The sequence below is a fragment of the Hyla sarda genome, chromosome 3 (assembly GCF_029499605.1).
Source record: "Hyla sarda isolate aHylSar1 chromosome 3, aHylSar1.hap1, whole genome shotgun sequence".
Classification (NCBI taxonomy): domain Eukaryota; kingdom Metazoa; phylum Chordata; class Amphibia; order Anura; family Hylidae; genus Hyla; species Hyla sarda.
In genome coordinates, this window is record NC_079191.1 from 238,202,298 (window position 1) to 238,220,587 (window position 18,290).

At 43.7% G+C, this 18,290-nt stretch overlaps 1 protein-coding gene across 7 annotated transcripts in view; it reads left to right on the forward strand.

The window, feature by feature from the left end:
- Nucleotides 1-18,290, forward strand: part of FIG4 (FIG4 phosphoinositide 5-phosphatase) — a 653,436-nt gene that overhangs the window by 118,105 nt on the left and 517,041 nt on the right. For all 7 annotated transcript variants that reach the window (XR_008891311.1, XR_008891312.1, XM_056566306.1 and 4 more), the window contains exon 3: nucleotides 12,277-12,375. Coding sequence is in view for 5 of the 7 variants with exons in the window: in XM_056566306.1 (XP_056422281.1) it covers nucleotides 12,277-12,375 (99 nt within the window). In the remaining 2 variants the exon portion in view is untranslated. The remainder of the gene's footprint in view (nucleotides 1-12,276; nucleotides 12,376-18,290) is intronic.

The window sequence follows — 18,290 nt, forward strand, 5'->3', positions numbered from 1 at the left end:
TAACTTTGAAGCTCTCTACTTGTAAGGAAAATAGATATTCCAAAAAAAAATTTAAATTCACATATACAATATGTCCACTTTATGTTTGCATCATAAAATTGACGTGTTTTTACTTTTGGAAGACACCAGAGGGCTTCAAAGTTCAGAAGCAATTTTCCAATTTTTCATAAATTTCCAAACTCACAATTTTTCAGGGACCAGTTCAGGTTTGAAGTGGATTTGAAGGGTCTTCATCTTAGAAATACCCCACAAATGACTCCAATATAAAAACTGCACCACCAAAGTATTCAAAATTACATTCAGTATGTGTTTTAACCCTTTAGGTGTTTCACAGGAATAGCAGCAAAGTGAAGGAGAAATATCACAATCTTCATTTTTTACACTCGCATGTTCTTGTAGACCCAATTTTTGAATTTTTACAAGGGGTAAAAGGAGAAAATGTATACTTATATTTGTAGCCCAATTTCTCTCGAGTAAGCACATATCTCATATGTCTACGTAAAGTGTTCAGCGGGCGCAGTAGAGGGCTCAGAAGCAAAGGAGCGACAAGGGGATTTTGGAGAGTACGTTTTTCTGAAATGGTTTTTGGGGGGCATGTTGCATTTAGGAAGCCCCTATGGTGCCAGCACAGCAAAAAAAAAAAAAAAAACACATGGCCTACCATTTTGGAAACTAGACCCCTTGAGGAACGTAACAAGGAATAAAGTGAGCCTTAATACCCCACAGGTGTTTCACGACTTTTGCATATGTAAAAAAAAAAAAAATTTCACTAAAATGTGTTTCCCCCCAAATTTCACATTTTTGCAAGGGTTAGTAGCAGAAAATACCCCCCAAAATTTGTAACCCCATCTCTTCTGAGTATGGAGGTACCCCATAAGTTGGCCTGAAGAGCACTATGGGCGAACTACAATGCTCAGAAGAGAAGGAGTCATATTTGGCTTTTTGAGACCAAATTTTGCTCGGGGGCATGTCGCATTTAGGAAGCCCCTATGGTGCCAGGACAACAAAAAATACCCACGTGGCATACCATTTTGGAAACTAGACCCCTTGAGGAACGTAACAAGGAATAAAGTGAGCCTTAAAGGAGTACTCTAGTGCAGAGTATTCCTGCTCTGTCCTGCCCGGGCTGCAAAACAAATGAAAATGAACCATCACTCACCTCCCTGGGTTCCCGCGGAGCGCCGCTACAGCGGATCGGTCCTCCGGTCCATCCTCTTCATACTTCCGGGTGTAACGAAGCGTCACATGAGCGCTCAGCCTATCTCCGGCCGAGGCAGAAGATCGCGGCGACCGGCGATAGGCTGAGCGCCATGTGACGCTTCGTTACACCCGGAAGTATGAAGAGGGTGGACCGGAGGACCGATCAGCTGTAGTGGCGCTCCGCGGGAACCCAGGGAGGTGAGTGATGGTTCATTTTCATTTATTTTGCAGCCCGGGCAGGACGGAGCAGGAATACTCTGCTCTAGAGTACTCCTTTAATACCCCACAGGGGTTTCACGACTTTTTCATAGGTAAAAAAAAAATAATTTCACTAAAATGTGTGTTTCCTCCCCAAATTTAACATTTTTGCAAGGGTTAATAGCAGAAAATACCCCCCAAAATTTGTAACCCCATCTCTTCTGAGTATGGAGGTACCCCATAAGTTGACCTGAAGTGCACTACGGGCGAACTACAATGCTCAGAAAAGGAGTCATATTTGTCTTTTTGAGAGCAAATTTTGCTCGGGGGCATGTCGCATTTAGGAAGCCTCTATGGTGCCAGGACAGCAAAATAACCTCCACATGGCATACCATTTTGGAAACTAGACCCCTTGAGTAACGTAACAAGGGGTACAGTGAGCATTTACCCCCACTGGTGTCTGTCAGATCTTTGGAACAGTGGGCTGTACAAAATTTTTTATTTGCACAGCCCACTGTTCCAAAGATCCGCCAGACACCAGTGGGGTGTAAATTCTCACTGCACCCCTCATTACATTCCGTGAGGGGTGTAGTTTCCAAAATGGGGTCACATGTGGGGTTTTGTTTTTTTTGCGTTTGTCAAAACCGCTGTAACAATCAGCCACCCCTGTGCAAATCACCTCAAATGTACATGGTGCACTCTCCCTTCTGGGCCTTATTGTGCACACCCGGAGCACTTTGCACCCACATATGGGGTATCTCCGTAGTCGGGAGAAATTGTATTAAAAATTTTGGGGGGCTTTTTTCCCTTTTACCTCTTGTCAAAATGAAAAGTATAGGGCAACACCATCCAGAAGCATTTAAGCAGGCATCCGCTTCCGATCTCTGCCCGGGGCGCGGCAGAGACCGGAGAAACACCAGGACGTACTGGTACGTCCTGGGTCCTTAAAGCCCAGGGTGCCAGCACGTTCTAGTACGTCCTGGGTCCTTAAGGGGTTAAGGACCAGGCACGTATGAGTACGTCCCTGCGCCCTGGGTCTTAAGGACCAGGCACGTACTCATACGTCCGGGGTAATTTTGCATCCCGCCGCGCGCCGGGCGGGTTGCGAAACCGGACGCCTGCTGAAATCGTTCAGCAGGCATCCTAGGCACCGGCACCGCAGGCGATCTGCGGTGATTCCGGTCATTCGGGTCGGTGGTGATGGCCACGCACCCCCCATGAGAGTGACCCAGTGGCTGACACTAGTACGAGTGGCAATGCCGCTCGTAATAGGAGTCCGGCCCCCCCAGACAAGTGCACCGGAGCCCCCTTCCGGTGACCCTGTCTGGAGCCTCCCAGAGTATTATCAGGCACGGATTCCTGAGTTTGTTGGCGACTCAGGAATCCGGATTGACACGGCTGGGTTCACTGATCTGGACTTTTAAAGTTTTTTTTTCAGTGACAGCCTGGTCAATCACATGGTGGAGCAAACGAACTTGTATGCCCAGAAGTTCATTGCCCACCACCCCAATTCACTTTTGGTCAGGCCCAATGAATGGCGCGCCATTGATGCAGCGGAAATGAGGACAATTTGGGGCCTCACGCTGCATATGGGCCTGGACAAAAAAAACAAGTGCTCGTCATTACTGGAGTGGGGACGTCCTCTACCAGACCCCGCTTTACAGTATGGCGGTGACACGGAGGTGGTTCGAGGCCATTCAGAAATGCCTGCATTATGCAGATAATGCAGCATGTCCGCCCCGAGGTGATCCCGCCCATGACCAGCTTTACAAAGTGAGGCCGGTCATCGATCACTTTGGGGCCAAATTTTTGGAGGCCTACGTACCGCTCAGGGACCTCTCGGTAGATGAGTCTCTCATCAGTTTTAAGGGGAGACTCATCTTCCGCCAGTATGTCATGAAGCTCTATAAACTTTGCGAGAGTTCCTCCGGGTACACTTGCAAGTTTAGAGTATATGAGGGACGAGATTCCCGTATTGAACCCCCCAGAATGTCCCCCCACTCTGGGTGTTAGCGGGAAAATCGTTTGGGACCTTATGCACCCATTGCTGGATAAGGGTTACCACGTGTACGTGGACAACTTTTATACCAGCATCCCTCTGTTAAAATCCCTTTCCGCCAGATCCACGTCCGCTTGTGGGACCGTGCGGAAGAACCAGAGAGGCCTCCCTCTAAATTTGGTCCAGGCGCCTATACCCAAGGGTGAGTCCCGTGCCCTGACCAATGATAACCTGTTGTTGGTCAGGTATAAGGATAATAGGGATGTCCGTATACTCGCCACTATTCATGGGAACGGCAGCACCCATATCCCTGTGCGAGTTACCGTGGGACCGGTCCTCAAGCCCGATTGTATTCTGGACTACAATCGGTATATGGGGGGAGTTGATCTCTCAGATCAAGTCCATAAGATATATAACGCCATGCGCTAAACGCGGGCATGGTACAAAAAAGTTGCGGTCTACATGGTACAGGTTGCCATGTACAACACTTTTGTACTATCCCAGTACGCTGGCAACACAGGGACATTTCTCCAGTACCAAGAAGAAGTCCTAAGGTTCCTGATCTTTGGCGACCGGGAAAGAGCAGGTCGGACTTCGCAAGGGTCTGGAGTTATAGGCGCCAGGATCGTCCTCGGCAAACACTTTCCAGGTGTGATCCCAATCAGTGGAAAGAAGGGACGAACCCAGAAAAGATGCAGCGTGTGTAGCAGGAGGGGGATACGGAAGGACACCACGTATCAGTGCGACACTTGCCCAGATAATCCGGGCCTCTGCATAGGCTGATTCAGGGAGTTTCACACTTCCATGGAGCACTAAATTTTCCCTTTTCAGTTTAATTTTCCATAATTTGACCAATGTACCAAGTCCAGAGTACATTCCAAATTGTTACCTGATAAGACCTCTGGGGCTGTTTTTAAAAAAATGGGTCATAGGTCACTGAGTCACCATCATCGGGGACTTTTTTATGTTGCCTCAAATGCGTAGCTCTCTCTCTCCACCTGAGCGGGTGCGCATTTGAGGCAACAGGTTAGGGGCGACCACACACATCACATTCCCAGAATGATGACTCAGAGCATAGGTTTTGGGGTGGGCATATTTTTTTTTGGCTATGCTCTGGGTCATCATTCTGGGAATATATCCTGTTTTATTATTTTATGATTTACAGTTTTCTGGCCCACTGTACCCCATATTACGGGCCTCTGTACCCCACCTGTCTACCCCAGTTACGGCACATTGTCCCCCATAGTGTTCCCCTATTTTAGGGCTCAGTGCTCCTTGAAGGGGGGTCCCACATCCTGGCTGCTATAATAAGCTCAAGGCCCCTGACTGACCTCCTACTCCAAGACCTGGTGTGCACCCGCGGAGCGAAAATCATCAAAAATTAAGGTATGTCCTTATTCCAAAGAAATGTATGTACACATTTTAGGGGGTCTTTTCTGCTTGTAACCCTTGTAAAAATGTAAAAATTTGGGGGAAACCCACATTTTAGTGAAATTTTTTTTTTTTTACATATGCAAAAGTCGTGAAACCCCTGTGGGGTATTAAGGCTCACTTTATTCCTTGTTACGTTCCTCAAGGGGTCTAGTTTCCAAAATGGTATGCCATGTGTTTTTTTTTTTTTTTTTGCTGTTCTGGCACCATAGGGGCTTCCTAAATGCGACATGCCCCCCGAGCAAAATTTGCTCTCAAAAAGACAAATATGACTCCTTCTCTTCTGAACATTGTAGTTCGCCCGTAGTGCACTTCAGGCCGACTTATGGGGTACCTCCATACTCAGAAGAGATGGGGCTTACAAATTTTGGGGAGTATTTTCTGCTATTAACCCTTGCAAAAATGTGAAATTTTTGGGGAAACACACATTTAAGTGAAAAAAAAAACATTTTGTTTTTTACATATGCAAAAGTTGTGAGACCCCTGTGGGGTATTAAGGCTCACTTTATTCCTTGTTATGTTCCTCAAGGGGTCTAGTTTCCAAAAAGGTATGCCATGTGTTTTTTTTTTTTGCTGTTCTGGCACCATAGGGGCTTCCTAAATGCAACATGCCCCCCAAAAACCATTTCAGAAAAACGTACTCTCCAAAATCCCCTTGTCGCTCCTTCGCTTCTGAGCCCTCTACTGCGCCCGCTGAACACTTTAAATAGACATATGAGGTATGTGCTTACTCAAGAGAAATTCCAAAATCCATAACTCTTTTATATTTCCATCTACAGACCCATATAAGGGCTTCTTTTTTGAATTACCAATTGTACTTTGCAATGAAACCTCTCATTTTACCATAAAATGTACCTCAATTTTTAGGGATGAAATTTCAATACAATTAAAATGATACCCATGGCTAGATACTTTTATATTTTTGTACCGCTTAAAAAAAAATCTAAAACTTTTTGTACAAAATCAGTAATCTAAAATCGACCTATTTTGACCATCTATAACTTTTTCATTTTTCCGTATATAGGGCGTTATGAGGGCTAATTTTTTGCGCCATCATCTCTACTTTTTAGCAATACCACATTTGCATATATAAAACTTTTAGATAATTTTTTTTTTATAAAAATTTTTGGGAATAAAATGTGGCTATTTTCTGCCTATTTTTTGTTTACGCTGTTCACCTTACGGGATCATTAACATTATATTTTGATAGTTTGGACTTTTACGCAGGCGGGGATAACAAATATGTTTATGAAAAAAAAATTACACTTTTTGGGGGTAAAATGGGAAAAACGGACAATTTTCATTTTTATTGGGGGAGAGTTTTTTTTCCTTACACTTTTTATGTCCCCATAGGGGACTATCAATAGCAATCAGTTCATTGCTAATACTGTTCAGTGCTATTCACAGGGCATAGCACTGATCAGTGTTATCGGTGATCTTCTGCTCTTGTCTGCTCAGTCTAAGATCAGAGCAGGAGATGCTGGGAGACGGACGGAGCCAGGTGAGGGGACCTCCGTCCGCCATTACAGCTGATCGTATCCCCGCAGCAGCGCTGCGGGCTTTCCGTTCATCTATTTTTACCTGCGCATTGCCGCACATGCCGTGATCTGTACTGATCACAGTATGTGAATGGTTAATGGCGGACATCCATGCGATCACGGATGTCGGCCATCACAGGCGGGTCCCCTGCTGCTGATAGCAGCCAGAACATGGCGTGTATGATACGAGCACCGCTCAGATGCTCTAAATGTACGTCTTGGTGCGCAAAGTACGGTAGGTTTATATGGTCACTCTCATTAAAACAAGTTTTTGTTATTGCACTCCTTATGGTAAATAGAAAATATTTCTAATATACTTTATTTTAAAGAATTTAGTTTTCTATGTTTCATTTGTGCTTTAAAAAGCTCAAAAGCACATTCCCCCCCCCCCATACCCCCATCTCATACACAGACTTTGGACAGAAGCCCAAACACAGGAAGTGCAGCCTGAAGTGCTGAGGGGGGGTGTCCAGCCTCATCCAATCATAGCTCCTCTCACACTTACCTGCCATATGCTGTTGGTTGGACCCCCCCCCCCCCCCCTCAGTACTCCAGGCTGCACTTCCTGTGTTTGGGCTTCGGTCCAAAGTATGTGTATGAGATGAGGGAAAATGTGCTCTTGAGCTTTTTTAAGCACAGAGAAAACATAGAAAACTTCATGTTTTTATACAAAATATATGAGAAATCATTTTTTTATTTTTTATTTTTTTTTACCATAAAGTGTGCAATAGCAAAAATAAGTTTTAATGAGAGTTAACATTTATGGTCAAAATGGGCTAAATGGGTTAAAGGAAAAATAACAAGTCGGTGATAGCCTACTGGTCGGTAATAGCCTAAAAATACTTTGGAAACCCACCCAAACAGGGGGAAAACATTTTTACACGTTTTTACTGCATTTTGGTGGTTTCTGCTGTGATTTTCCAATATTGCTGTAAAAGTGACATATTTTTATTGTGATTTGCACAATCGCATTAAAATAGCACCTTTTGCTGTGATTTTGGGAAAATAACAGAAAGACACAGATAGAAATGCAATGTGTGAACACCGCCTCAGAAGAGGTGTTTATCTACTATATATTCTGAGATAGCAGCAGCAGTATATGGCTAAAGCTGGGAGGGTACTGGGAGCTAGCGCAAGCGATTTATTAGGTAATGATGTCATCCTGTAGTTCCCAGGACAGACTTCCTTTTGTAATACTGGTGATCACATGGTTAAATTAGAGTTATGAAACACATGGATGTGTCTGTGCTGGAATGAAACAAATGACACCGTATGAATAGTGATGAGTGTGCAAGATATGGGATAAAATCAGATTGCTTCTTTCATTTTTAACAAGCCCTCCGCAAAATAAAAGACACAATCTGATTGGTTGCTATGAGCAACTCAGCAACTTTTCCTCTAGACAGGTTTTGATAAATCTCCCCCAGAGTTCTTTAACCTTTTGGGGACGAAGGGCGTATCCATACGCCCGTGGGAATTTCGGTCCCCGCCGCGCGCCGGGCGGGGACCGGGGTGACTGCTGTTATCTATCAGCAGGCACCCCGTGCAAATGCCCAGGGGGGGTCATTAGACCCCCCCCCATGTCGGCGATCGGCGCAAATCGCAAGTGAATTCACACTTGCGATTTGCGCCGATTCCGGGTCATTATGGGTCTATAGTGACCCAGTGACCCGGAATAGAAGGGGGATCGCGGGTGTTTAAGACACCCACGATCCCCCTAAAGTGATAGGAGTGAGGTGGCACGGGTGCCACCCCTCCTATCCCTGCTATTGGTGGTCTAGACGCGACCACCAATAGCAGATTGGGGGCAGGGGTGGGGGTTTACTTTCGGTTTCCCCGTCCTGCCCTCCCACAATAGGCGGGGCAGAACGGGGAAAATGAAGAGGAGCGGCGCCGGAGTCCACTTACCCCTCCGGAGGCAGCGGAGCGACGGGGATCTGCGGCGGCGTGCGGCAGAAGAGGACGGCTCCTGGATGCGACGGAAGCCAGTGAGTAGTTGCCTAGCAACATCTAGAGGGCTACAGTCTGAGACCACTATAGTGGTCTCTAGACTGTAGCCCTTCAAATGTTGCAAAACTACAACTCCCAGCATGCCCAGACAGCTGTTTGCTGTGTGGGTATGCTGGAATTTGTAGTTTTGCAACAGCTGGAGGTCTGCAGTTTAGAGACCACTGCACAGTGATCTCTATACTGCCCTCTAGATCTTGCAAAACTACAACTCCTAGCATGCCCACACAGCTGTTTGCTGTCTGGGCATGTTGGGAGTTGTAGTTTTGCAACATCTGGAGGTCCACAGTTCGGAGATCACTGTTCAGTGGTCTCTAAATTGTAGCACTCCATATCTTGCAAAACTACAAATTCCAGCATGCCCACACAGAAAACAGCTGTCTCTGCATGCTGGGAGTTGTAGTTGCATACCTCCAGCTGTTGCATAACTACATCTTCCAGCATGCCCTTCTGTGATCAGTACATGCTGGGAATTGTAGTTTTGCAACAGCTGGAGGCACACTGGTTGGAAAATACTGAGTTAGGTAACAGAACCTAACTGAAGGTTTTCCAACCAGTGTGCCTCCAGCTGTTGCAAAACTACAACTCCCAGCATGTACTGACAGACCGTGCATGCTGGGAGTTGTAGTTTTGCAACAGCTGGAGGCTCACTGGTTGGAAAATACCGAGTTAGGTAACAGAACCTAACTGAAGGTTTTCCAACCAGTGTGCCTCCAGCTGTTGCAAAACTACAACTCCCAGCATGTATTGACAGACTGTGCATGCTGGGAGTTGTAGTTTTGCAACAGCTGGAGGCTCACTGGTTGGAAAATACTGAGTTAGGTAACAGAACCTAACTGAAGGTTTTCCAACCAGTGTGCCTCCAGCTCTAGCAAAACTACAACTCCCAGCATGTACTGACAGACCGTGCATGCTGGGAGTTGTAGTTTTGAAACAGCTGAAGGTTTCCCCCCCCCCCACCCATGTGAACGTACAGGGTACATTCACACGGGCGGGTTTACAGCAAGTTTCCTGCTTCAAGTATGAGCTGCGGCAAATTTTTCGCCGCAGCGCAAATTCCTAGCGGGAAACTCACCGTAACCCGCCAGTGTGAATGTACCCTAAAAACACTAAACTAACACCTAATAAAGAGTAAAACACTACATATACAACCCCTTACACTGCCCCCCCCCCCCCCCCCCCCCCAATAAAAATGAAAAACGTATTGTATGGCAGTGTTTCCAAAACGGAGCCTCCAGCTGTTGCAAAACAACAACTCCCAGCATTTCCGGACAGCTACTGACTGTCCAGGCATGCTGGGAGTTTAGCAACAGCTGGAGGCACCCTGTTTGGGAATCACTGGCGTAGAATACCCCTATGTCCACCCCTATGCAATCCCTAATTTAGTCCTCAAATGCGCATGGTGCTCTCTCACTTCAGAGCCCTGTCGTATTTCAAGGAAACAGTTTAGAGACACAAATGGGGTATCGCCGTACTCGGGAGAAATTGCACTACAAATTTTGGGGGGCTTTTACCCCTTATGAAAAGGAAAAGTTGGGGTCTACACCAGCCTGTTAGTGTAAAAAAAAACATTTTTACACTAACATGCTGGTGTTGCCCTTTACTTTTTATTTTCACAAGAGGTAAAAGGAAAAAAAGACCCCCAAAATTTGTAACGCAATTTCTCCTGAGTACGGATACCCCATATGTGGGCATAAAATACTCTGCGGGTGCACAACAAGGCTCAGGAATGAGAGCGCACCATGTACATTTGAGGCCTAAATTGGTGATTTGCACAGGGGTGGCTGAATTTACAGCGGTTCTGACATAAACCCAAAAAAATAAATACCCACATGTGATCCCATTTTGGAAACTACACCCCTCATGGAATGTAATAAGGGGTACAGTGAGCATTTATGCCCCACAAGTGTCTGACAGATTTTTGGAACAGTGGTATGTGAAAATGAAAAATGTAATTTTTTTTGTTTGCACAGCCCACTGTTCCAAAGATCTGTCAAACGCCAGTAGGGTGTAAATGCTCACTGTACCCCTTATTACATTCCGTGAGGGGTGTAGTTTCCAAAATGGGGTCACATGTGGGGGGGTCCACTGTTCTGGCACCACGGGGGGCTTTGTAATTGCACATGGCCCCCGACTTCCATTCCAAACAAATTATCTCTCTAAAAGCTCAATGGCGCTCCTTCTCATCTGAGCATTGTAGTTCGCTCGCAGAGCACTTGACGTGCAAACATGGGGTATTTCCATACTCAGAAGTAATGGGGTTACAAATTTTGGGGGGCATTTTCTCCTAATTACCCTCTGTAAAAAAGTAAAATTTGGGGAAAAACCAGCATTTTAGTGGAAAAAATTTTTTTTTCATTTACACATCCGACTTTAACAAAAAGTTGTCAAACACCTGTGGGGTGTTAAGGCTCACCGTACCCCTTGATACGTTCCTTGAGGGGTGTCGTTTCCATAATAGTGTGCGATGTGGGGTTTTTTGTTGTCCTGGCACCATAGGGGCTTCCTAAATGGGACATGCCCCCCAAAAACCATTTCAGAAAAACTCCCTCTCCTAAATCCCATGGTTGCTCCTTCGCTTCTGAGCCCTCTAGTGCACCCGCCGAACACTTGACATACATATATGAGGTATTTTATTACTCGAGAGAAATTGGGTTACAAATTCTTGTAAAAATTCAAAAACTGGGTCTACAAGAACATGCCAGTGTAAAAAATGAAGATTTTGAATTTTCTCCTTCACTTTGCTGCTATTCCTGTGAAACACCTAAAGGGTTAACACACTTACTGAATGTCATTTTGAATACTTTGAGAGGTGCAGTTTTTATAATGGGGTAATTTATGGGGTATTTCTAACCAGAAGACCCTTCAAATCCACTTCAAACCTGAACTGGTCCCTGAAAAATTCCGATTTTGAAAATTTTGCGAAAAATTGGAAAATTGTTGCTGAACTTTGAAGCCCTCTGATGTTTTCCAAAAGTAAAAACTCATCAATTTTATGATGCAAACATAAAGTAGACATATTGTATATGTGAATCAATATATAATTTATTTGGAATATCCATATTCCTTATAAGCAGAGAGCTTCAAAGTTAGAAAAATGCTAAATTTTCAAATTTTTCATGACATTTTTGAATTTTTCACCAAGAAATGAAGCAAGTATCGCTGAAAATTTACCACTACCATAAAGTAGAATATGTCACGAAAAAACAATCTCGGAATCAAATTTATAAGTAAAAGCATCCCAGAGTTATTAATGCTTAAAGTGAGAGTGGTCAGATTTGCAAAAAATGCTCCCGTCCTTAGGGTCATAATGGGCTCCGTCCCCAAGGGGTTAAGTTTAAAAATCATGTATGGAACATAAATCTGTATGTGCTCAGTGGCAGCCCACTCTTCCTCTTGCCGAATTCTAACCAACTTAAGTGCTATAAGACAGATACTGAGGTAATGTTCTCTGCATTTTTTGATTCAATGAATTTATGAAGAGTCCTATGAGCTGAATGGCATTGTTGTTAGCCTACCAGCAATGCCTTATATATACTTTTGTAGAAAATAAGAAACATAGAGCACTTACAAAGAATGCACAATTTGTAATTTACTTGTATGGTTTGTATCAGAAAGTGGAAGAGAAATACAAATTGAATATGCTGCTTATTCTATTGCTAATAATGGATTCATATTCTCACACATTCTTGTGTTACAAGGAATACTTCTTATTCACTGTTAGATGTGCCTTATACATGTAAAAACAAAGATCTTGTTCTGTAATGCTGATGATGAAAATGTGTCCTGTTGGTCTATTGTAATACTGTTACAGATATGAACATTACTTTATTCAAATGGGGCAATAGCATATAAAGATGCATTCTTTTTTTTCTAAAATATTATAATTTTTTTTTTAAATAGAGATATTTCCTTGTGGGGAGTAACCATGCAGAAACCAAATACCGTGTTTTGAAAATTGATCGAACCGAACCCAGGGACCTGGTTATTATTGATGATAAGGTAAGATTAAGACTACTCCATGTAAATATTAAATGGCACATTACATAGGATGTTTTATCATGAATGTTTTTATTAAGTTTGAACAATTATAATGTACAATGACAATCAAATGGGTAAAAAGTTAAGAGTATACAAAATTTTGCAAACTACTGTAAGTACACAAGAAGTCAAACATGGAAACTTGTGGAAAAGAAGGGAGGGGGGAGGGGTGGAGAGTTAAACTGCATGACAGAGCAACAACTAAACTGTTCTTCACCTTTAGGCTCTTTTCACACTAGTGATTTTTACCATTACTGAAGTTCCGTTGCATGTTCAGTCACGATTTTCGACGAAACCCGGACGTTACAAAACCCCCGATGGCCGAGACTAAATTGCATTGCAGCCTATGGGGTTTTGTAACTGCCCGTTTGCACTGTATATGCCGGTAATTCATTACGGACGTTATACAGTGACGGGACATTGTGGCGGAAAAATTACTGCATGCAACGGGTTTTGTAACGTCCGGGTTTCTCCGAAAATCGTGACGGAACATGCAACGAAACTTCAGTAACGGTAAAATCACTAGTGTGAAAAAGAGCCTTACTTAAACGAGAGTTAGACATACTTGTTAGCAAGGTATGACAGTGTATTCCTGTCGAAATCAGAAACCAGAGTAGGTGCTAAACAACCATGGCATCCAGATTATGAGAAAGAGCTTGTGGGTTCTGGAGGACTTACTTGACATCTCCTTGAATCAGGGACAATTTTGCACACCGCTTCCTCAATGGCCTTCCAGCAGGCTGGATGTCTTTTCAGATCCATCAGATGTGTAAGTGTGTACCAACTTGAGTATTGTAGCGCCAACATCAGTTAACATTGGATGTTTTACTGCTGATACATATGAACAGTCAGAATGAATAGATATTTGGAAGAACAGTCCTCCTATTATTGAAGACTTTAGGGGGAATTTACCATAACCAGCGCATCCATATATCGGTCTTAGGTAAAGTACTCACACCCCCCCCCCCCATCCACATTTGATGCATTGAGAGCTTGAGGCAGACTAAGAAATTTACACCAGCTCGGAGCTGTTGTATATTTTTATTACAATATTGGTGCCGGTGAAGACTTTGCCACCTTCTTGCCATACGGATGCATTTCCCAACCATACTGCAGAATTGAACGGACAGCTGGCATGTAACATACACCTGTAAAACTAGCTTTAAAGGGGTAGTCCGGAGGGGGAGAAAGTTTTTAAATCAGCTGGTGCAAGAAAATTTTACAGATTTGTAAATAACATCTGTTTGAAAATCTTAAGCCTTTCAGTACTTATCAGCTGCTGTACACTACAGAGGAAGTTGTGTAGTTCTTTCCAGTCTGACCCCAGTGCTCTCAGAGGCCACTATGCTCTCCTATTTGTGTCAGGAACTGTCCAGAGCAGAAACAAATGCCCATTGCAAACCTCTCCTGCTCTAGACAGTTCCTGACATGTACAGAGGTGTCAGCAGAGATCACTGTGTTCACACTGAAAAGAACTACACTACATCCTCTGGAGCATACAGTAGCTGATAAGTACTAGAAGGATTAGGATTTTTAAATAGAAGTCATTTACAAATCTGTATACCAGAGTACCCATTAAATTAACATTTTTCAGCCACACCCATTGCAAGCAGGTGCATAAAATCAAGCACACAACCATGCAATCTCTATAGACATGCAGTGGAAGTAGTATAGTATAATGTGACACAAGGATTACAAGGTATATGTATAAACCAACACCTCTATGGCTCTGCAGTCCAGGTACAGGAGATTATTGTGGTTCTCAAGTGAAGCATACTTACAGTTTATTCCAAAAATATTTAAAAAAAAAAAAAAAAAAAAAGGGGTACTTTGCCCCTAGACTTCTTATCTCCTATCTAAAAGATAGGGAATAAGATGCCTGATAGTGGGGGTCCGGCTGCTGGAACCTTCCCTCCTGTGATCTCGGTGCCAAGACCCCGGCGTTTTGAAAATTATGTTCAGAATGCTGGGTTCAGGTGGTCGTGAGGTCATGCCCCATCCATTTATAGAAGGGGGGCTTGATGGGGTCTTGGCATGGAGATCACAGGGGTGCTGGCGGCCGGACCCCTGAGATCAGTCATCTTATCCCCTATCCTTTGCATACGGGATAAGATGTCTCTTGGTGGAGTACCCCTTTAAGGGTGTCTTTTTTTTTTTTTTTTTTCTTTCTTTTAACATCTACCTACCTGATCTCTGGCAGGCATCTGCATACTTCCAACTTTTCCCACCTGGTATAGCAACAGTCCTCAGACCAATTTTATTTGTACCCCAAAATTCATAGGGGCGATATGCATATTAACTTACACTCTAATGTGAGTGGTCAGTTTTGACATGTGGGACCCTTTTGATAAATGTTTCCCTAGATCCATGTGGGAAATATACAAAGACTGGTGTTTCCCACAGTTACACAGTAACTTTTGCAATATAATAAAATAACAAATTTATTATAAAAATAATATACAGGTTTATTGGTTATAATGGATTAACATAAGAGTAATATAAACACACCATGATATACTAGCATGTATAAAGAATATTAACCCCTTAAGGACCCAGCCGTTTTACACCTTAGGACCCGGCCATTTTTTGCACATCTGACCACTGTCACTTTAAACATTAATAACTCTGGAATGCTTTTACTTATCATTCTGATTCCGAGATTGTTTTTTCGTGACATATTCTACTTCAACATAGTGTAACATTTTGTGGTATCTTGCATCCTTTCTTGGTGAAAAATCCCCAAATTTGATGAAAAATTAGAAAATTTTGCATTTTTCTAACTTTGAAGCTCTCTGCTTGTAAGGAAAATGGATATTCCAAAAATGTTTTATTTTTATTCACATGTCCAATATGTCTACTTTATGTTTGCATCATTAAATTGACGTGTTTTTACTTTTGGAAGACACCAGAGGGCTTCAAAGTTCAGCAGCAATTTTCCAATTTTTCACAAAATTTCCAAACTCACAATTTTTCAGGGACCAGTTCAGGTTTGAAGTGGATTTGAAGGGTCTTCATATTAGAAATACCCCACAAATGACCCCATTATAAAAACTGCACCCCCCAAAGTATTCAAAATGACATTCAGTCAGCGTTTTTAGGAGAAAATTCACAATCTCCAATTTTTACACTCGCATGTTCTTGTAGACCCAATTTTTGAATTTTTACAAGGGGTAAAAGGAGAAAATGTATACTTATATTTGTAGCCCAATTTCTCTCGAGTAAACACATACCTCATATGTCTATGTAAAGTGTTCGGCGGGCGCAGTAGAGGGCTCAGAAGGGAAGGAGCGACAAGGGGATTTTGGAGAGTACGTTTTTTTGAAATGGTTTTTGGGGGGCATGTTGCATTTAGGAAGCCCCTATGGTGCCAGAACAGCAAAAATCCCCCACATGGCATACCATTTTGGAAACTAGACCCCTTGAGGTATGTAAAAAGGAATAAAGTGAGCCTTAATACCCCACAGGGGTTTCACGACTTTTGCATATGTAAAAAAATAAAAATAAAATTTCACTAAAATGTGTGTTTCCCCCCAAATTTCACATTTTTGCAAGGGTTAATAGCAGAAAATACCCCCCAAACATTGTAACCCCATCTCTTCTGAGTATGGCGGTACCCCATAAGTTCACCTGAAGTGTACTATGGGTGAACTACAATGCTCAGAAGAGAAGGAGTCATATTTGGCTTTTTGAGAGCAAATTTTGCTCGGGGGTATGTCGCATTTAGGAAGCCCCTATGGTGCCAGGACAGCAAAAAAAAAAAAACACATGGCATACCATTTTGGAAACTAGTCCCCTTGAGGAACGAAACAAGAAATAAAGTGAGCCTTAATACCCCACAGGGGTTTCATGACTTTTGCATACGTAAAAAAATAAATAAATAAATTAACTAAAAGGTGTGTTTCCCCCCCAAATTTCACATTTTTACAAGGGTTAATAGCAGAAAATACCCCCCAAAATTTGTAACCACATCTCTTCTGAGTATGAAGGTACCACCATAAGTTGACCTGAAGTGCACTACGGGCGAACTACAATGCTCAGAAGAGAAGGAGTCATATTTGGCTTTTTGAGAGCAAATTTTGCTCGGGGGGCATGTCGCATTTAGGAAGCCCATATGGTGCTAGAACAGCAAAATAACCCCCACATGGCATACCATTTTGGAAACTAGACCCCTTGAGGAACGTAACAAGGGGTACAGTGAGCTTTTACCCCCCACTGGTGTCTGTCAGATCTTTGGAACAGTGGGCTGTACAAAATTTTTAATTTGCACAGCCCACTGTTCCAAAGATCTGTCAGACACCTGTGGGGTGTAAATTCTCACTGCACCTCTCATTACATTCCGTGAGGGGTGTAGTTTCCGAAATGGGGTCACATGTGGGGTTTTGTTTTTTTGCGTTTGTCAAAACCGCTGTAACAATCAGCCACCCCTGTGCAAATCACCTCAAATGTACATGGCGCACTCTCCCTTCTGGGCCTTGTTGTGCGCCCCCAGAGCACTTTTTGCCCACATATGGGGTATCTCCGTAGTCGGGAGAAATTTCGTTACAAATTTTGGGGGGCTTTTTTCCCCTTTACCTCTTTTCAAAATGAAAAGTATAGGGCAACACCAGCATGTTAGTGTAAAAAGTTAAATTTTTTACACTAACATGCTGGTGTAGACCCCAACTTCACCTTTTCATGCTGGTGTAGACCCCAACTTCACCCCCAAGATTTGTTAGGCAATTTCTCCCGAGTACGGCGATACCCCATGTGACCCTAAACTGTTGCCTTGAAATACGACAGGGCTCCAAAGTGAGAGAGCGCCATGTGCATTTGAGGCCTGAATTAGGGATTTGCATAGGGGTGGACATAGGGGTATTCTACGCCAGTGATTCCCAAACAGGGTGCCTCCAGCTGTTGCAAAACTCCCAGCATGCCTGGACAGTCAACGGCTGTCCGGCAATACTGGGAGTTGTTGTTTTGCAACAGCTGGAGGCTCCATTTTGGAAAGAGTGGCGTACCAGGCGGTTTTCATTTTTATTGGGGAGGGGAGGGGGGCTGTGTAGGGGTATGTGTATATGTAGTGTTTTTTACTTTTTCTTTTATTTTGTGTAGTGTAGTGTTTTAGGGTACAGTCACATGGGCCGGGGATTACAGCAAGTTTCCCGCTGCGAGTTTGAGCTGCCGCGCAAAATTTGCTGCATTGCAAACTTGCAGCCTGATACTCACTGTAAGCCCCCTGCCCATGTGAATGTACCCTGTACATTCACAGGGGGGGACCTCCAGCTGTTGCAAAACTACAACTCCCAGCATGCACAGTCTCAGTGCATGCTGGTAGTTATAGTTTTGCAACAGCTGGAGGCACACGGGTTGGGAAACACTGAGTTAGGAAACAGACAATGTTTCCCAACCAGTGTGCCTCCAGCTGTTGCAAAACCACAACTCCCAAACATTCTCAGGCATGCTGGGAGTAGTAGTTCGGCAACATCTTTAGAGCCAGATGTTGCCGAACTACAACTCCCAGCATGCTTGGAGTTGTAGTTTTGCAACATCTGGAGGACTACAGTTTGCAGACCACTAATACAGTGGTTCCCAATCTGTGCCCTTCCAGATATTGCAAAACTACAACTCCTAGTATGCCAAAACTGTCCAGGCATGCTGGGAGTTGTAGTTCTGCAACATCTGAAGGGCCAGATGTTACAGGACTACAACTCCCAGCATGCCTGGACAGTAAGGGCATGCTGAGGATGTGTAGTTTTGCAACATCTGGAAGGGCACAGTGCTCTCCAAACTGTGGACCTCCAGAAGTTGCAAAACTGCAACTCCCAGCATGCCCAGACGCCAAGGACTGTCTGTGCATGCTGGGAGTTGTAGTTTACAGGGTCCCAATACAGCAATGC